This window comes from Glycine max, chromosome 7 (assembly GCF_000004515.6).
Source record: "Glycine max cultivar Williams 82 chromosome 7, Glycine_max_v4.0, whole genome shotgun sequence".
NCBI classification, from domain to species: domain Eukaryota; kingdom Viridiplantae; phylum Streptophyta; class Magnoliopsida; order Fabales; family Fabaceae; genus Glycine; species Glycine max.
This window is the reverse complement of record NC_038243.2, coordinates 1,424,686-1,441,664: the sequence shown is the minus strand read 5'-3', so window position 1 is coordinate 1,441,664 and position 16,979 is coordinate 1,424,686. Positions and strand designations below refer to the sequence as shown.

The 16,979-nt window shown below is 32.6% G+C and overlaps 3 protein-coding genes across 4 annotated transcripts; 2 read left to right on the top strand and 1 right to left on the bottom strand.

Annotated features, from left to right (window-relative positions):
* Positions 1-570: 570 nt before the first annotated feature.
* LOC100306092 (aquaporin TIP2-3) lies at positions 571-2,448 on the bottom strand. 2 transcript variants are annotated; one of them, XM_006582773.4, is made up of 4 exons: positions 2,234-2,448; positions 1,667-1,917; positions 770-1,176; positions 607-732 (listed from the first exon to the last, which is right to left on the bottom strand). In XM_006582773.4, the coding sequence occupies exons 1-3, from the start codon at positions 2,358-2,360 to the stop codon at positions 808-810; spliced, it is 747 nt and encodes a 248-aa protein (XP_006582836.1). In that variant the 5' UTR covers positions 2,361-2,448; the 3' UTR covers positions 607-732; positions 770-807. The 2 variants fall into 2 exon arrangements, with proteins under 2 accessions (NP_001237401.2, XP_006582836.1); NM_001250472.3 differs by having other exon boundaries at positions 571-1,176; positions 2,234-2,440.
* A 4,437-nt stretch (positions 2,449-6,885) lies between these two features.
* Positions 6,886-8,820, top strand: LOC102668733 (bZIP transcription factor 17). The gene is made up of 3 exons (XM_006582990.4): positions 6,886-7,381; positions 7,671-7,914; positions 8,198-8,820. Exons 2-3 carry the CDS (start codon positions 7,857-7,859, stop codon positions 8,587-8,589), a joined length of 450 nt encoding a protein of 149 aa, XP_006583053.1. The 5' UTR covers positions 6,886-7,381; positions 7,671-7,856; the 3' UTR covers positions 8,590-8,820.
* Positions 8,821-12,081: 3,261 nt separating this feature from the next.
* On the top strand, positions 12,082-16,868 carry LOC100790466 (protein MODIFIED TRANSPORT TO THE VACUOLE 1). Its single transcript, XM_003530081.4, has 5 exons — positions 12,082-12,684; positions 13,029-13,787; positions 14,136-14,291; positions 14,994-15,935; positions 16,463-16,868. Exons 1-5 carry the CDS (start codon positions 12,478-12,480, stop codon positions 16,502-16,504), a joined length of 2,106 nt encoding a protein of 701 aa, XP_003530129.1. The 5' UTR covers positions 12,082-12,477; the 3' UTR covers positions 16,505-16,868.
* Positions 16,869-16,979: the final 111 nt, after the last annotated feature.

The following is a 16,979-nucleotide window of genomic DNA, read 5'->3' as shown; positions in this document are numbered from 1 at the left end:
AAAAAAAAAAGCACTCAAACACACACTTTGTTGCTATAATTCCCAAAGCACTAATAGACAGTGATAGTTCTCATGCCACTTTGGATCTTCCATCCGGTGTTGAACAGCTAATTATATTGGCATTTTCCCTATGTTTTTATCAACACAGTAAATTAAAGACTAGCCACTCTTCCATTACACTTGGTCACTAAAACCATTACTCCCATGGACAATTTCAAAAGAACAAGATCGAAGTTATAGGTTTTACTTTGAATCTGCTTTATTTCTTCATCTATGCATTAATTTGCATATCGTATTGAACAGCTAACTATTGACCTTTTCCCTAGTGTTTTTATCAACACAATACAGACTAACCCACTTTTCCATTCACTAAACCATTATTGCTATGAACAATTTCAAAAGAATAAGAAGTTGCATTCTTTTCTTTGAATCTAATTTGATTTTCTTGATCTATGCATTAATTAATTTTCAGTATTATAAGGTTAGGAAGTGTGAACTTCTCCATAATGATAAATGCCAGTGGTACAATAGTCCTCATGCACGGCATCCAAAATTAAAAGGAAAGCCAAAAAAGTAAACCCCAGATAATTATATATAAAGCACTTCTGCACACCACCAACCTCTTGAATTCTCACCAAATTAAACAGTAGTAGCACACTTTACAAATAAATTAAGAGAAGAAAAAAAAAGCATAGAATGGAGAGAGAGAAAAAAAAGAGAGATAGAAAAAGAAAGAAAAGCAAGAACTGCTTTTCCTCCTTTTATTATCAAGAAACATGAATTACAAAGGCCATGACTTGAATCAGATCAAAATTCACTGGAAAGAGGTGCATGGTCAGAGCGAATGAAGACATTGCCGTAGATAAGGCCAGCCAAACCACCACCAATAAGAGGTCCAACCCAGTAGATCCAGTTGTCATGGAAGTCACCACTAACAACTGCAGGCCCAAAGGAGCGTGCCGGGTTCATCGAGCCGCCAGAGAATGGCCCTGCTGCCAAGATGTTGGCACCAACAATGAAACCAATGGCAATTGGTGCAATGGTTCCCAATGATCCCTTCTTAGGGTCTGCTGCTGTGGCATACACTGTGTACACCAAACCAAATGTGATGATGATCTCGGTCACAACTCCTTCAACAGCTCCAACCCCAGAAGCCACACTGTGGATTGGAGTTGGCTGATCAACAAATAACAACAACTCAGTTTATTAATTTTAACAAAAATGAACTAAACATCATGCTATTATTTTTTTTATAAAAAAAAGCACGAGATAAAAGGAATAGAGTACTTTAAACTAGAATATTAAGATGGATGTGTGGTTACTGGCTACATAAGAAAGAAAATAGATTAAGATAATTTGGACAAGTATAAAGAAGTTCATCGTAAACACTAATAAAAAGATTATATTGCATGGTTTTCAGTCATGGTAAATAATATCTGTGAAAATTTGATTTTTAACCAAGCTGAATGCATGGGAAAAAAACTTTTTTGTTATTGTTGTATATACTACATAACACTAATTGGAGGTACCATAATTAGAATTATACCTTTGGTCCCCCTTTATATAATTTTAGATAGAAAAAAGGGATGTAAATATGCCCTTGGTCTATGCATGAAACTTCTAATGCAAGGAAAAGATTTTCCAAATGCCTTCAATTTAAACTTACCAAGCCTCCTGTGACATAGTTGAGAAGAAAACATGCCACGATGGAGCCAAGAAGCTGTGCAATCCAGTAGAAGAAGCCAGTGAGGATGGTGATGTGGCCACCAAGAGCCAATCCAAAAGTCACAGCAGGGTTGACATGGCCACCAGAGATGTTGGCACCAACAGAAACTGCAACAAAGAGTGCAAAACCGTGGCAAATAGCAACTGCCAGTAACCCAGCAGGATCAAGTGCTGCATCTGATGTCAACTTACCTGCAAGTAAAGAAAATCCAAACATGTTGAAACTAAGAAAGCACGATGATTGCATGGTGTTTTTTGTAAACTTCTACATGGTGACAATTCAAAATAAAAGTCTTATAACTAATTACAAGGCAAAAAAAAAAACTTTGTTACATCATTTTTCATTTATTTCAAGGGTTATCTAATTACAAGGCAACAAAAAAAACTTTGTTTAATCATGGTGAAACACCTTCACCTACTTGAATGTAATTACTAAAATGACAAAGGAGTGGCGGGGTTGAGACTAAGATCTTAGGTTCAATTTTGTTTTTAAGCAGAGAAAACTAACCATAGGCTATGGCTGAACCAACACCGGCAAAAACAAAGAGCAAGGTTGAATGGAACTCAGCAATATAGGCCTTGATTGAGGTTAAACTGAAAGAATCATCCAAGCGTCCGAATGCAATGCCACCCATCTTCAGAAGTTTCGAGGGGAACTGTTAAAAGATGGAGGTGAAGATAGATAAGGAAATGTTCCAAATAAGAAAGGTAATACAAAAGGCTTCTCTGGTGGTGGGTTATATATACGCAGCAGAAGTAGTCAAATACTGTATTAAGGTTTATTTAAGAATAAAATGTGTTTTAGATAAGTTAAAATAGGTTTTGATCCCTATAATTTAAAAGCAATAATTTTGATGTTTGCTTAAATGTGGTGGATTTCATTCCAAATCAAGTCAAAATAAAGTATAGCGTAAGGATCAATCTACTACATTTCAAAAATATGAAGATCGTCATCATTTTAAAAATATAGGAACTAAAATCAATTTGAACAAAATTTTGAGGAATTAAAAATACTTTCAACTCTTTATTTAATTAGTTGATTAGAGTCATTACGATTATTCATTTATTTTAGTGTATGTTTGTTTGCATGATAAAATTGAATACTGTTATGTGCGACATATCCATGCATATCCAATCAAGTGTTTTAGTGGCACGCTTAGCTGTCATTGGTGTGCTTTATTAGAAGTGTCCGGAAGCTAATGAATGATTCCTCCATGTGAGCAGGGGAGAGTGGTAAGAGGTGATGTTTGGTGGTGGGGTAGAATGTGAAGGAAATAATCATAAAAGAAAAGTTGGAGTGGAGAGAACATGAATGGCTTTGGGCCACAAATACCACCGCCCATGCTCTAAAAAGAGGTTGTGGAATTTCAAAATGAGTGACTACAAATTCCTGGGTGCTTAAAATTTTAAGCAATTAATGTGTCACAGGTCGGTTTTGTTAAAAAAAATATTTATTTTAATAAAATAAGTAAATTTTTATATTTTTTTAGTATTTTGTTTTAAAAAGACAGGATTCTGTTTATTTTAAGAAGTAAACCTTATTTTTTTTTAAAACACTTATTTAAAAAAAAATTAATTTTTTTTAAGTTTAAACAAACTCATTGGTTGTTTACGTCTATGTTATGGATAAGTTGGTGGGCAATTAGTGCTTCTTTTTTTTTTTTTTTTTACAAGAAGCAAGATTATGATATTTCGTTCAAAATGAAAGAACGAATACATGATGAAAAACTTGGCTACAAGTATTAAATCTTGATGCCTAACAATCTTAATGTGTGAGCAACAAAATTTATTTGGTGCCTAACAAAAACTCACCCTTACAGTTTGAAAGATTTGAGAAAAGAGGTATACATTTAGAAAGAATCACATGTAAATCAGTAACCCAACTGGAATTAGAAGCAAAGTTGTCAACTACCATCTTGCAGTCACTCTCAAAAATCACGTTTTGATAGCCAAGTTTCCCTATCCATTTGAGAGCTCGATAAAGAGGCCAACCTTCAGCCTCGGCAGGTTTGGAATGCCACCAAAAGTTTCCATTTTGCATTGGATGAATTTGCCATGCTCCCCTCGGATACAGATGCCTACTCCAAAAGATTGGGAGTAGTTGAAAATGGCTGCATCGAGGTTACATTTGATAATGCCAGCCGCAGGAGGAGTCCAAAGAGGTTTCTGGTTGGACGAGCTTGATGTTGCTGCAGAATCAGACCGCCATGGTTGGTGAAATGTCGAGATTATTCCAGATTTTGTCGTTTCGTTGCTTCCAAATGGACCATAAAATGATAGATAAGAGAGATTGTTGAGCTGGTTGAAGTTGCTGGAGCATGTTGAAAATGATATCATCTAGCCCATCTTCTGTATTAATTCTTGGTTCAATGAGAGACCAGAGTCCAGCAGCTTGCCAAGTGTGTATAGCGCGCTATTGGGCAATCAAAGAACAGGTGCCAATCATTCTCAATGTGGTTGCTGCAGAAACCGCATTCTGGAGGACATAATCAATTCCCTTTTGCACAAGCCTCTGCATTGTTGGAAGACATCCACGAAGGAGTCTCCAAACAAAATGTTTGATTTTTGGAGGTGCTTGAATGTTCCACTTTCCAGGCACTTTGAGATGGTCATTGTCTAGCATTGCTTCCATGATATTATTACTTGCGCTTCTTACTGTGTCAATTCCATTGTGACTGAACCTCCACATTAGCTGGTCATCATCCTGCACATTCAAAAGAGGGATATTCTGGATTTTCCAAACAGTATCAGCATGGAAAAAAATTTCAATAATGTCCTTCTTCCTAGTTCCTGCAGTATGATCAATGAGGTTACCTACCAACTAGTGCTGAGCAAAGAAATCTTTTGGACTTTTTTGGCGCTTATGTTGGAAGTTTTTTTCTTTTTCAAAAAAAATAAAATGTTTGGTTAATTATGATTAATGTGATCATTAATTTACTCACACCAACAAACCCATTGTTAATTATTTGATATTATCAAAGAGGGGAAAAAGAACAGTCACTTTTGGATATCAACAGGTAATTTTTTGTCCTTTGGTATTGGCCAAAAGTTGAAACTTGAAGGTGAAGTGGTTAGTGAATACCCATGGACCATGGTTTGAATCTATGATCCAAAAACTATCCAAGACATGACTCATCGCTAGACCAGTCCAATGGCTTTGTTTTCAGCAGAGTTTAAAGTGCCATTTAAAGCACAGTTGACTCAGTTGCAATAACCGTTCTCTGTAATACCGAAATTTTCCAAAGAAGTTTCATTAGATCAGAGGCATATATACTGGTAACCAACTATAAATTCAAAGTAATTTTTTGTTATAATAAAGTCTTGTAGGATTTAAGAGAGGCTCCAATATTAAAGTGATAAATACATATAAGGGATCTCCCCAAGGGGATCCAAGGATATGTATGGAAAAAAGAATGGTAAAAGAATATTCTTTTCAACACATATCAATAGATAAAAATGTTGCAGCAGCACATGCTTATAAATAAACAAACTTATTGAAAAAATCACGTGAGACTTATTAAATAAAAAGCAAAATTAAATCAATTTATAAATTTCAATAAATTTTAAAGAAGAGCCTCTTTTATCGTTGGACTTGAGAAATCTCCTATGGATGCATGACTTGTAGGATTGGAGTTGCAGTTAAGGAGTCATTGGAAAATATAAAAAATAATATAAGTAAGAAACTACCATAATTTAATCATTCAATACTTTAAATTTAAAATAATTTTTATTATAGATTATCTAATATTTTAAATAAAAACCAATATTCATGCAATATAAATCTATAAATAAGTTTCAAACACAAATAAACATCCAATGTCTTAAAAATAATTATAAGTTCACAAAAATAACATAAAAAAATACATTTTTCTTTTTTTAAAAAAAAAGAGAGAGGAACACCCTGTTCAACCAAAAACTTACCTCAATTCAACCAAAGACCCATCCGATATGATTCAACTCAAGTCATATTGATTTTAATATATTTTTTATTCTCTTAACAAACCAAACTAATTTACTCATTGAGTTCCATCGGATCAGTCGGTTCAGTTTTCAAAACATTGAAATGATGGATTACTTACAATAATTTTGTTGATTTCAATAGGTTGGTGTAGCTACATAATATGAAAAAAAAAAGGAGACAAAAAATAAATAATCATAATAGAAAGGCTTAGAAAATCTTATTCTAAGGATTTTTTTTTTCTTCTAGACCATTGGTATCCTTTACCAAGACAATTTTATTCTATAAAATACTAACAATATAACTTTTAATGCAATATATTTTTTAATACATTTTTTATACTAAAATTTATTAAAAATTACAAAAAAATTGAGTTCAACTACTTATTTTATAAACTTCATTCATAATTTTTGTTACATTTTAAACAATAAAAGAGAACATGATAAAAGAAGTATGTTGAACAGTGTCTAACTCTTACTAATATTTCTTCTTTTTCTTTTATTCTTTGACCGAGTATTCCCCCAGACATTTGCGATTCTAGGATTGAAATTCCTGACATTACAAGTAAAATTCATTTGGGGTCATAATTCACCTCTATTGCAATCAAGTTATTGCTAACTACTATAGTTATTAAACAAATAATAAAATATAATTGGAGAGGTGCTAGTGCTGTTTAAAATATGTTAGAAATGGACAGAAACAAACAAGTATAGTGCAAGGTGAATCGATGAACCACAACACAAACAGGTACTACATAGGAGAAGTCTCCTTGTCGGATTCTGGCTATTTATAAAAAATCAAAGTAAACATGTATTGCTTTAGAAAGAGATGATTTCGCTGTTTGGCCCAAGGTGCTCTTATGGGCTGCCCTGGTTTTAAGAAACAAAATGGCTGGAGGCATTGGTGAAGGGACTTGTTATTTATTCCAACAGTTCTATTGATCCCTACAAACATTTTTAATTTGTATAGTGGAAATATACTTTCCTTGTATTAGAGGGATGCAAAAAAATTTGTGTAACCAAATTATAATTTTATTGTAAAATGCACAACGTAATTCCATCGTGTAAGCGAGGTTGCAAAAATATTACACAATAGCACTGATTCTATTGTGTAAGAGGAGATATGAAAAAAATTTATAATGAAAATATGATTTTGTTGGACTATTACATAACAAAATTATATCTCCATTATGCATTTTTCCTGTCTCACAGTACAACACAAGTATGATTCTAGATTTGTAACACAACATAATGAAGATTTAGTTTTTGTTATGTTATACAATTGGTAAGATAATAAAATTATATTTCCATTGGATTGCTGAAAAATCTAAAAAAAAATAGAATTGTGATTCTGATGTACCAATTGTACAACCGAATCAGATTTTGTTTGACTATCAAACGCGAAAAAAATACCGTGTAGAGGAGGGAGCTTTTTGCGAGGCAAGGAAGGAAGAAAGAGAAAGAAGCATGAAATGAAGAAAGGTTGGTAGGAAAGGTGGGTGCCAATAATTGGAGGAAAATGTATTTTGATATTTTCGCAAAGTAAAGACGAATATCTTGTGACATTAATAATTTTAAATAAAAAAATCATCCTTCACGTTGACTCTTCTTCTTCTCGCATAGTTCTGTTAGTTCCTTCCCCAAGGTGCTTCCGACGACGATCACCATAACATTTTCGTCTTCTCTATCGCACACCCAGGTTTGCATTTTTTTCGTTTGTTCACTCGTTTTTCTCCGCTTTTCTTCACTCTTTTGTGTACGCGTCTTCTTTATGTCATTTTTGGTTGGCCTAATGGCACCGTCGGCGTCCGTCGTCGGCGTCGACGGTTGTTTTCTGAACAGTCGTTGGTTTTGGGTTTCGAAATCCCTAATGGCGCCGTCCGTCGTCGTCATCGTCCATTTGGATTTTGAAATCTGGAACACAATCTTTCATTTTGCCTCTGTTCTCAAAATTCGACGGTCATTTTACTGATGTTGTGTTTAAACAGGGTTTGTGAAAATACAAATAATAGGGAAACTGGGTTGGCCATTCCTGAGAATTTGGATTCTGCATTGGCTATTCCTAAGGATTTGGAGTTGGAAGAAGCAGAGGTCAACATCCACATGTGTATAGGGTTTCTCCTGAACAGAGGAAGGCTCTTGGCTCTGGTTCAACCAAAGCTTTGAAGGACCATATGAAGTCCTCTGCAACTGATGATAAAATGCAACAGTGGTTCCGTGAAGGTCTTGCAGGTGATTATCCGTATATTCTGGCTTTCCTTCTAAGTTTTACTCTGTATAGGTTGCATGATAGGGATGAAAATGTTACATTAACTCTTTCTCTATTGGCTTTTGTTATGTCCTCCTGATTTCTTCTGAATATAAGAGCTGAAAACAATGGCTTCGTGGTGTCCACCTCTCAATCACGCCTGAGCAAAGTTTTTTTCTTTTATGCCAAAATAAAGGAGCTGTTGTCCTATTTTGGTACCCTGCATAACGTTGAAAATATATTGAGTTTTCTTGTTCTCTGATACAGGGCCAATGTTTAGTTCTGGCATATGCACTGAAGTTTTCCAGTTTAATGTTTCTCCAAGTCCTGGAGCAATAGTTCCTGCAACATCAGTAGCCAATGTTTCCACCGAAAACTGTCAGAATGCTACCAGTGTCAAGAAGACCAGGAATAGAAGAACCCTTCATGAGCTCCCAGAGCCGCTTAATGGGTCTAGTCTGAACATAACTAAAGAACAAGTGAAAAATTTGCAGAAAGACCACCTCCATGGTAACAAGTCTTCTATGGTGGTTTCAGTCTTTGTTGATCCCAGAGAGGCTGGTGATGGTGATGTTGATGTTGATGGCATGATGAGGCCGAGGATGAAAGCTCAGTTTGTAATTTCATCTAGTGTTGGTTCTATAATTATTTTTCCTTGAATACAAGCCCTTGTAATTTTTTTCCTGAAAAATTGTTTATATTAGGTTTGAAAACTCTTGAATATATGAAAACTCTTCACCAGTCATTAGTGATACAATAACTTTTTGTTGATATGATAGATAGTGAGAATGTGTTTTTTTTTTCTTGTGAATGGACTTATTGTCTCTTATTTTGATTTTGGTGTAAGGGTTGTCTTTATGAATAGGTGATATTCAAACAATTCTCATTTTCATTCTGTTTAATGACACTCAATGATGGTAAAATGTAGGGTGTTACTTATATATGTTTTATTTTGTTTTAGTTTTTCTTATTGGAATATATATTTCACAAGAATGCTATATAGATAAAAAAAAAAATAAGCATTATAATTTTAAGATTCTCTGATAAAAGGAGAGAAATATGTCTGAGGATCCGCTGGATATAAAGAGTGAAAGAGGGGATCATTTGTTTCTTGAACAGTTCTTTTAAAAATAATTTCTATCGGATTTTTGAGTCATAGGAGATTTTATTAAGACTAAATTAATCACTTAATTTTTTAAATTTTTATTTCACATCATTTTTATCTTTTAAAAGATTATCATAAATGAAATAAGCCTTTCAAAAATTTAAAATATTTTTGTGTTTTAAAAAAACTTATTTCATTTTACAAAAATTTAAAATATTATTATATTTTTAAAGAATTGTTTCATTTCATAATTTTATTTTATTTATAATTTGTGATTATTAACTTTTACTGGTGATGATTTATTTTTCTATTTTTTATTTTTATATTAATCGGTACTTTATTTTAACAAATAAATATGAATAAAAAATAATTCTCCATAAAGAGTGACGGGAACACTGTTTTCGTCTTACCCAGATTTTATAATAACGGATGAGTAAACAATCATTTTTTTTATAGAATCTGAGTTGTTAATTATCCACTGGATATTTCGGCTAATATCTCTTGCAAGATTTTCTGTCAGGCATTAAATTGAGTGCACAGCTCATGCTTACCTATAGTATTTAATTTTTAAATATTTATTTATTTAACTAACATTTAAATAAAATATTATTTTGTTCATTTAAAGTTATAATTTTAAATTTAATTAATAGATTTATGGTAAAGATGGGGAAACTTATTTGATTTTTATTTTATCAATATATATTTGATTAAGCATTAGACAAAGGTAATGATAGTATATTCTGTTATGCAGGCTCATCAAATTTTACACATTCAGATAACACAAGTTTCTCTGTCTCTTATAGTGCCTCTTGAAGTTTACAATTGAACATTTAGTTTTATTTTATGAAACTATACAATTAATAATACAACTATTGACTTAAATAACATTTGTTGCAAAGTTTGTGAGAAATAAATTTAATTTATTTGATCAATTATTAAATTTTTAACTAATAATGTATTCTATATTTAAATGATGTGTAAATTGTATTCTTCTATTCATAAAATAAGACTAAATTATAAAAGGTTTCTTTTTATTGATTAAAAACATAGATTATTAGAAAAGGTTATCTATATCGAATATACTTGAATCAATTGACAAAAATTATTTTAACTTAATTAGAGATATCAGATTTAAATATTAAATATGTAATTGTGTTAAATTGTGAAGAGAAAATTTTGTCATTCATAATAATATTTTATCTAGTTTGAACAAGATTATCTTTTTAGAAAGATATATGCGATTTAAAAAGAAAAATAAATTGTTTATATATACTTTTATAATTTGTTAGATCTGATTAACTATTTTAAAAAAATAGAGAAGACTATAATATGAGGAATTAGTGATTATATAAGTTATTAGGTTATTTTATCATTTAAGAAAAAGATAGTCAACGTCGAGTCGAATAACTACTCCGACCAACTTCAGTTCCAAAGACGTCATTTTTCTATATTTGTGTGCTTCACTGTGACTATAAATAAGAGTTAAGATCAATTGTAGATTTATTTCTTCCAAGATCAATCTTTACTTATAATCAATTATATATTGATGTTTCACGAGTCAAGAGAAAATTTGGTTCAAAAGTGTTAATATGCGACAACCAAAAATCAACAGTAACAAAAAAATATTGTATATAAAGAGGTTTTTGATATGATCTAAAAGAATGCATTGCCAATTTAGTTAAATATTAAAACCACGCTAAATGCATAATTAATTTCCGTTTTTTAATTAGAGTTAACACATGTATAAAGTGTTAAGCATATTATAATTAGTTACAAGTATGATTATGTTTTAGATCAAATAAATCAAAGGTTCAAAGCTTATAAAAATCTTGTCATGTTATAAATCATTTTGTAGGGTATAATATTACACTTAAAATGACATAATAGGCAAAGGGTAAACAAATCAAATATCGATTATATTTTACATATTGTCTTTGCATTAAAATAGCTTGTCTTTATGTTTTGAGATCTATCATTTTTCCTGGCAAATCATTTTTTTTAATAAGTATATATCCAAACATCCTATGTATAAAATATAAAAGAAATAAAAGATAGATAAAAAACAATTTTAATATATATTTATCAAAGTATTATAAAGTTAATTTATTTATACAAAGACAAAATAATAAATAACTTGAGTAATAAAGTAATTAACTAATTATTATAATCAATTAATTATTTAAATAACTTTTAATGATTAATTAACTGTCATAATCAAATAACTACTTAAATAATAAATAACTTCTACTGATACTATGAAATATAAGCTTATTTCAATGAAAAATTGATTTGTGAGAAATTATAAAAGTTAAGAAAATCCACATCGTCGGGTTGTCTTGTCCAACTAGTTCTTTGAGAGTCTTCTTTTCAATCCCTAACCAATTTTGTCTCTTACTGGTACCTACTTTTCCGTCTTTGTGGCCTCTGACTTAGCACTACGGTTCCCAGGAAGACACATGAAAAACGAGGACATAGAACATTTACAAACTAAATTTACAATTATTTAAACTACTCTTTTAGGTTGAAAGACATTTGAAGTTAGTAAAAGGATTTTTGTGTAAAACATTTACACATTAAAATTGGATAATTTAGTTCACTCGTCCATTAGATTATATTTAATTACCATTTTTTTTTATCATTCACATCAAGATTTATAATTTTTAACAAACAAAATAATAGTATAAAATAGGTTTTGGGTCTCTCAAAATATTTTAAAATGTCTCTATGAAAATGTGATATATTTTTAATCTATATATTTAAGGTTTTACCTAATTTTTTTAAACATTCAAAGAATTTTCAAAATATCAACCGACCGTCATAAATTAATAGAATTGGTTATGTCTTTGTCAAAAATAATATTACCCTACTACCCCAATAAAAAAAAAAGCTCACATAATTTTTTGTACATATGGGTTTTTTGGTACATAAAAAAAATCTCACATATAAGTATATAACACCATACAATTAGATTAAAAGTAAAATACTATTTGATTAAAATTAGTCGGTTTTATAATTACTCCAGATACATATATTATCAGAATACGTAAGATTTTTTTTTTACTTATCAATCCTTTTTTCTTTTTCTTTTTTTTCAGTTGAAAGAAGAAGAAGAAAATACAGTGAAACTGCATTCCACGAGTTTATCTTCGCAACAACGAAGTCATATTTGCTGCCACAAATTGCCTTTTATTTCTCTGTCATCCTATCTTCGATTCCTCCCCAAATCTCTAAACTCCGTCGCGGGGATTTGTTTTCGGTTCAATTCCCCTCAAAATCTTGCCACTTTTCAAACCCCTGATTGGCTTTTCCATCTGGGTTTTCATTCCCGATCGATCCGTGGGTTTGAGATTCGGAGAATTAACATTCATCTCCGGTTTCAATAAAGTTGATGCATTTAAAATCTTAGTGGGTAGGTTTAGGGTTATTGTGATTTGGGGAAAAAATGGAGTCGAGTCGAAGAGCGGTGGAATCGTACTGGCGGTCGCGGTTGATCGATTCAGCTACGTCCGATGAAGATAAAGTCACACCCGTTTACAAATTGGAGGAAATCTGCGAACTTTTGCGTTCTTCGCATGTTAGTATTGTGAAGGAGGTTTCAGAGTTTGTCTTAAAACGTTTGGAAAATAAAAGCCCAATTGTTAAACAGAAGGTACATAAAAAAAAAAAAACCATTTGTTTTTGGTTAATGTTAACTGCATGAGATTGGATGAGTTGGATCTGGGTGATTCAAAGTTTTTATTTTCATTATTATTTTTGTTATTGGGTGTGGGGAGTTTTTGAAATAGCTGTTAGCATAGGGCGTGAAAGAGATAGTGGATTTCAAAATTGACATAGTTAGAACTAGCTTTGTAGTTATATGGTGAAAAGTTGAGGTGGGGATATGAGAAAGTATCATAATCGTTTTTGGTGTCACAGTTTGGAAATTGCATCAAAGGTACATATATTTGTCTAAACTCTTTACGCTGTATTACATGCTTTTGTTAATGTTGGCAGGCTTTAAGATTGATAAAGTATGCAGTTGGGAAGTCTGGTGTGGAGTTCAGAAGGGAAATGCAGAGACATTCAGTGGCAGTTCGTCAGTTGTTTCATTACAAGGGACAGTTGGATCCTTTGAAAGGTGATGCACTAAATAAGGCTGTGAGAGACACTGCTCATGAGGCTATCTCAGCCATATTTTCAGAAGACAATAATAATAATAATAAGCCAGCGCCTGCTGAAGATCTAAACCGGCGGATACAAGGGTTTGGGAATACAAACTATGAACCGCCGCCAGAAGATAAGAAATCTTTTATCAGTGAGGTTGTTGGTATTGGAAGCGCATCAATTAAGCAAGGACTTAATAGCTTAACGCAGGGACATTCGCTAATGAAGAATGATCCTGGAAGCTACAAGAGTCCAAATCTTCGAAGGTCGTTGACCAATGAAACAGAACATGGTGACAGATATGAACTGGTTGCATATCGTAATGAAACTCAGGGTAGTTTTGGAGCATCAAAGAGTCAATCTACTGGTCCTTGGAATCAGGATTCAAGAGTAACTAAGGTGGAAACATCAAATGGGGAATCTAGTGCAAGTTATGTAGAGAGTAAGACAAGTGAGGATAAGTTGCTGGAGACAATTGTAACTTCAGGAGGTGTTCGACTGCAACCCACTCGAGATGCCATTCAAGTTTTCCTAACAGAGGCTGCAAAGTTGGATGCACTGGCTCTATCTCACGCCCTTGAGCTGAAGCTTCAATCTCCAATTTGGCAGGCATGTCTGTTATGTTGATTTTTTACAGAAATATATATTCACACGTGAAAGGCCATGTGAAACATTTAAAATTTGCAGATTAATTTTCTTTTAAGTATTTTGGATCACAATATGATGGGACTTTACATGAACCTTTTCTGGTGGTAAAACATTTTAAATTTAAATGGGTTTTGTATGCATTTTAATTTTTAATTTAAGCATCTATATCCCTTTTTTATAGTATTATTATTATAATACCTTGCAATCTTGCATACATCAGTGCACATACAAGCGAATAATAAGAATTTTAAGAGGTCTTGCTGCATTGATTTTATTTTTTTTAACTTCTAGTGAGAATAATTTTTTCAGGTTCGCATGAAAGCTGTTTGTGTCCTTGAGGCCATCCTTAGAAAGAAGGACGATGATCACTTTTCACCAGTGGAATCCTACTTCACGGAAAATAAAGACGTGGTGCTGAGATGTTCTGAATCTCCCCAAGCCTCTTTAAGGGAAAGGGCTATGAAGGTACCGTCATTATCAATCCAAATGAATAGTTATTACGTGAAAATTCCATCTTCTCAATCATTTTTACATTTTTCACGTATTCCGATCCATTTTTTATGTGTGAATATGTTACCTCAAGTTGCAGTAATGAAAAAACTAGGGAACCAGGAAGAAGAAAAATTGGTCATTTAGAGTCAACTAAGGTAATATAGATAACTAGTTTGTACTGAACTTGCAATTATAAAGTAATATAAAAATTCAATAGTTGACAGACTAAAGTCAACTGTGCATGCTATTGTTGTCCCTAAAGAAAAGGATGGTGCTTTGGATAATATCATTAAAGGTTCCTTAGCTGATGTTATAAGCAGATTTGGTTGCATGCCTTTAGTGTTATGTGGATCTGGAGAGCACTAAGGTTTGAAGCATTAAGGAATTTCTTCTGCAAAACAGCCTTGATAATTAAATATTTTGTGGTTACCTATTGGAGCAGTAAGGAATTTCTTCTGAGTCTCAAAGCCTTGTAAATGTGCTGTTCTTTCTTTCTCTTCATCAATTATACAGGAAATTAATTACTCTATACCAAATATGAAATATCTAAGTGTCATCTTAATTTTTAAAAATATTTTAACTGTAATTAGACCATTTGTCGCTTAGTAAATGTGAGCTAATAAGTTTTAGAGCAACTGTTGTAATTTAATTTATCACTTGGCCCTTGATGGACAGGTTCTTGGCCTTTTAGGTGGAGGCCAGCCAAACAGCTCTACAGTTAATTCAGAGAAGACTGTGAAAACAGAGAATGCTACTGTTGCTGAGTTGCCTGACTTGATAGACACTGGTGATTCAAATGATTACCATGGAACTGATGACACTCTAAAGGGTACAAGTGATCAAAATATAGCAAATTTGACATCATCAACTCCTCTGGTTGATGATTTATTTGGAGATTTTAGTGCTTCTATTGGAGCTAGTCAAGAACTAAAAAATGATGATCCATTTGCTGATGTATCATTTCACACAAATGAGAACAAAGAACATGCAGATGATCTCTTTTCTGGAATGACTGTTGGTAGCAATAAGCAGGGCGATCATGAGAGTCACAGGCAGGGGAATATAACTGAACCTCAACTTTTTGACATTTTTGCTTCCAATTCTGAACAAGGAAACCATAAGGAGCCTGTTAGTGATTTAATGGCCGGTCTGTCAATGGATGAAAATACCTCAAGTACGAAGCAGAAGGGAACGTCTCCTTTCATGCAATCTGAATCTTTATTTTCAGGTTTGAATAACCATATCCCTGACAATACTTCAGGTGGCATGTTGAGCTCTCAGCCAATGGGGTTTAATGTAAATCCTATGTTTCCCACTGGTCCTATGCCTTATAATATACAGCCTGGTTTCATGTTGAACCAACCTTATTCTTCCCAGCCTCTCAATTACGGTGCCATGGGAACTCTTTTGGCTCAACAGCAATTCTTGGCAACAATGGCTAATTTCCAACACCTTAGTAATGTCAACATGCAAGATGATGGTGTTGCTCAAATGGCCGGACCTAATGGAAGATCACCTTTGCCAGACATATTTCAACCAAATTTTCAAACTCAAACTCCTAGCTCAATGATCAACACTTCAAGGAAAGAAGAAACTAAAGCATTTGACTTTATCTCGGTAAGTTTGGTATAAATACTTTACAAGTACTTTCCATTGGTTTAATTTCTGTTAAGGGTCTGGTTTGAATTTACTGCTTTGTGAAATACAGATTAACTAGTATTCAATTTAGCAACTTGTAATTAAATCATTTAAACTGTGATTATCTCAAAAAACAAGCAATTTGGTATTTTACAGGGCTATTCATGAAAACAAAGGCTTGAAACAAGAAATTTATTATTAAACATCTAGAAACCGGAAGTCAGCATGAATAATTTGCCTTCTAGATCATAGTATTTTTTTCCGGTTTGCCTTTTTGTTGATGAGGGAAGTATATTCCTGTTCATGTTAAAATTGGTTTAATAAAATTACAATGTCACAAGTCCTCAGTTGGTCTCCATGCTGTGCATGGAATAGGTAATTTTCAATATTTAACATATTCAAGGTTTTTTTTTTTAAAAGTGTGCTTTAGGCGGGAATTGATTGAGATGATATAATTTGTTTAGCTTTTGGTGAAATGACATGATTACATTGTTTCGTGCTTGTAGGACCATATGTCATCTGCTCGTGATTCAAGGAGAATGATTTAAATTTTCTATCTTGTGCTGTTGTGGAGGATATTTACGGTGTGGAATTGATGGATTGACATTAATAGATCAAACGGTTTATAGTTTCCTTACCTGTGCAAAAAGTTGATTTCTCTTGCCGTGATGGAGCATTATAAATGACATTCTACATGTCCATGTTGACAACAAAATAATAAAATGAGAATACGTTTTGGACATGAAGAAGAGATTCAAATTGGTTGCGCTTTTAATTAGATTTTAGCATGAGAATGTTGTGTAGCACTGTAATGTTATATTTCCATGAGTATGTTGTGTATGTAGTTAATGGTTGAGATTTTGCAACTGTAATTCAGGCGTCAAGTAAAATACAACTCTCAGATTTTGCAAATGTCCATTTATATTTTTTGTTATCCATTATGTGTGAAAGAGTGTCTTTAGGCTACGTGAAACCTTTGCTGTAGCTTTGCGATTTTGTGTCATAGATTATGGGAAGTTTTAT

What these genes read in the sequence shown, in the direction of transcription:
- LOC100306092 (XM_006582773.4), bottom strand. Translation starts at nt 2,360, where the DNA reads ATGGGTGGCATTGCATTCGGACGCTTGGATGATTCTTTCAGTTTAACC. An exon ending in TGGTTCAGCCATAGCCTATG is followed by an intron (nt 1,918 to 2,233) that starts GTTAGTTTTCTC and finishes CTTTACTTGCAG; the next exon opens with GTAAGTTGACATCAGATGCA. An exon ending in ACTATGTCACAGGAGGCTTG is followed by an intron (nt 1,177 to 1,666) that starts GTAAGTTTAAAT and finishes TTTGTTGATCAG; the next exon opens with CCAACTCCAATCCACAGTGT.
- LOC102668733 (XM_006582990.4), top strand. Translation starts at nt 7,857, where the DNA reads ATGAAGTCCTCTGCAACTGATGATAAAATGCAACAGTGGTTCCGTGAA. An exon ending in GTTCCGTGAAGGTCTTGCAG is followed by an intron (nt 7,915 to 8,197) that starts GTGATTATCCGT and finishes TCTCTGATACAG; the next exon opens with GGCCAATGTTTAGTTCTGGC.
- LOC100790466 (XM_003530081.4), top strand. Translation starts at nt 12,478, where the DNA reads ATGGAGTCGAGTCGAAGAGCGGTGGAATCGTACTGGCGGTCGCGGTTG. An exon ending in TTCAATCTCCAATTTGGCAG is followed by an intron (nt 13,788 to 14,135) that starts GCATGTCTGTTA and finishes TAATTTTTTCAG; the next exon opens with GTTCGCATGAAAGCTGTTTG. An exon ending in AAGCATTTGACTTTATCTCG is followed by an intron (nt 15,936 to 16,462) that starts GTAAGTTTGGTA and finishes TCGTGCTTGTAG; the next exon opens with GACCATATGTCATCTGCTCG.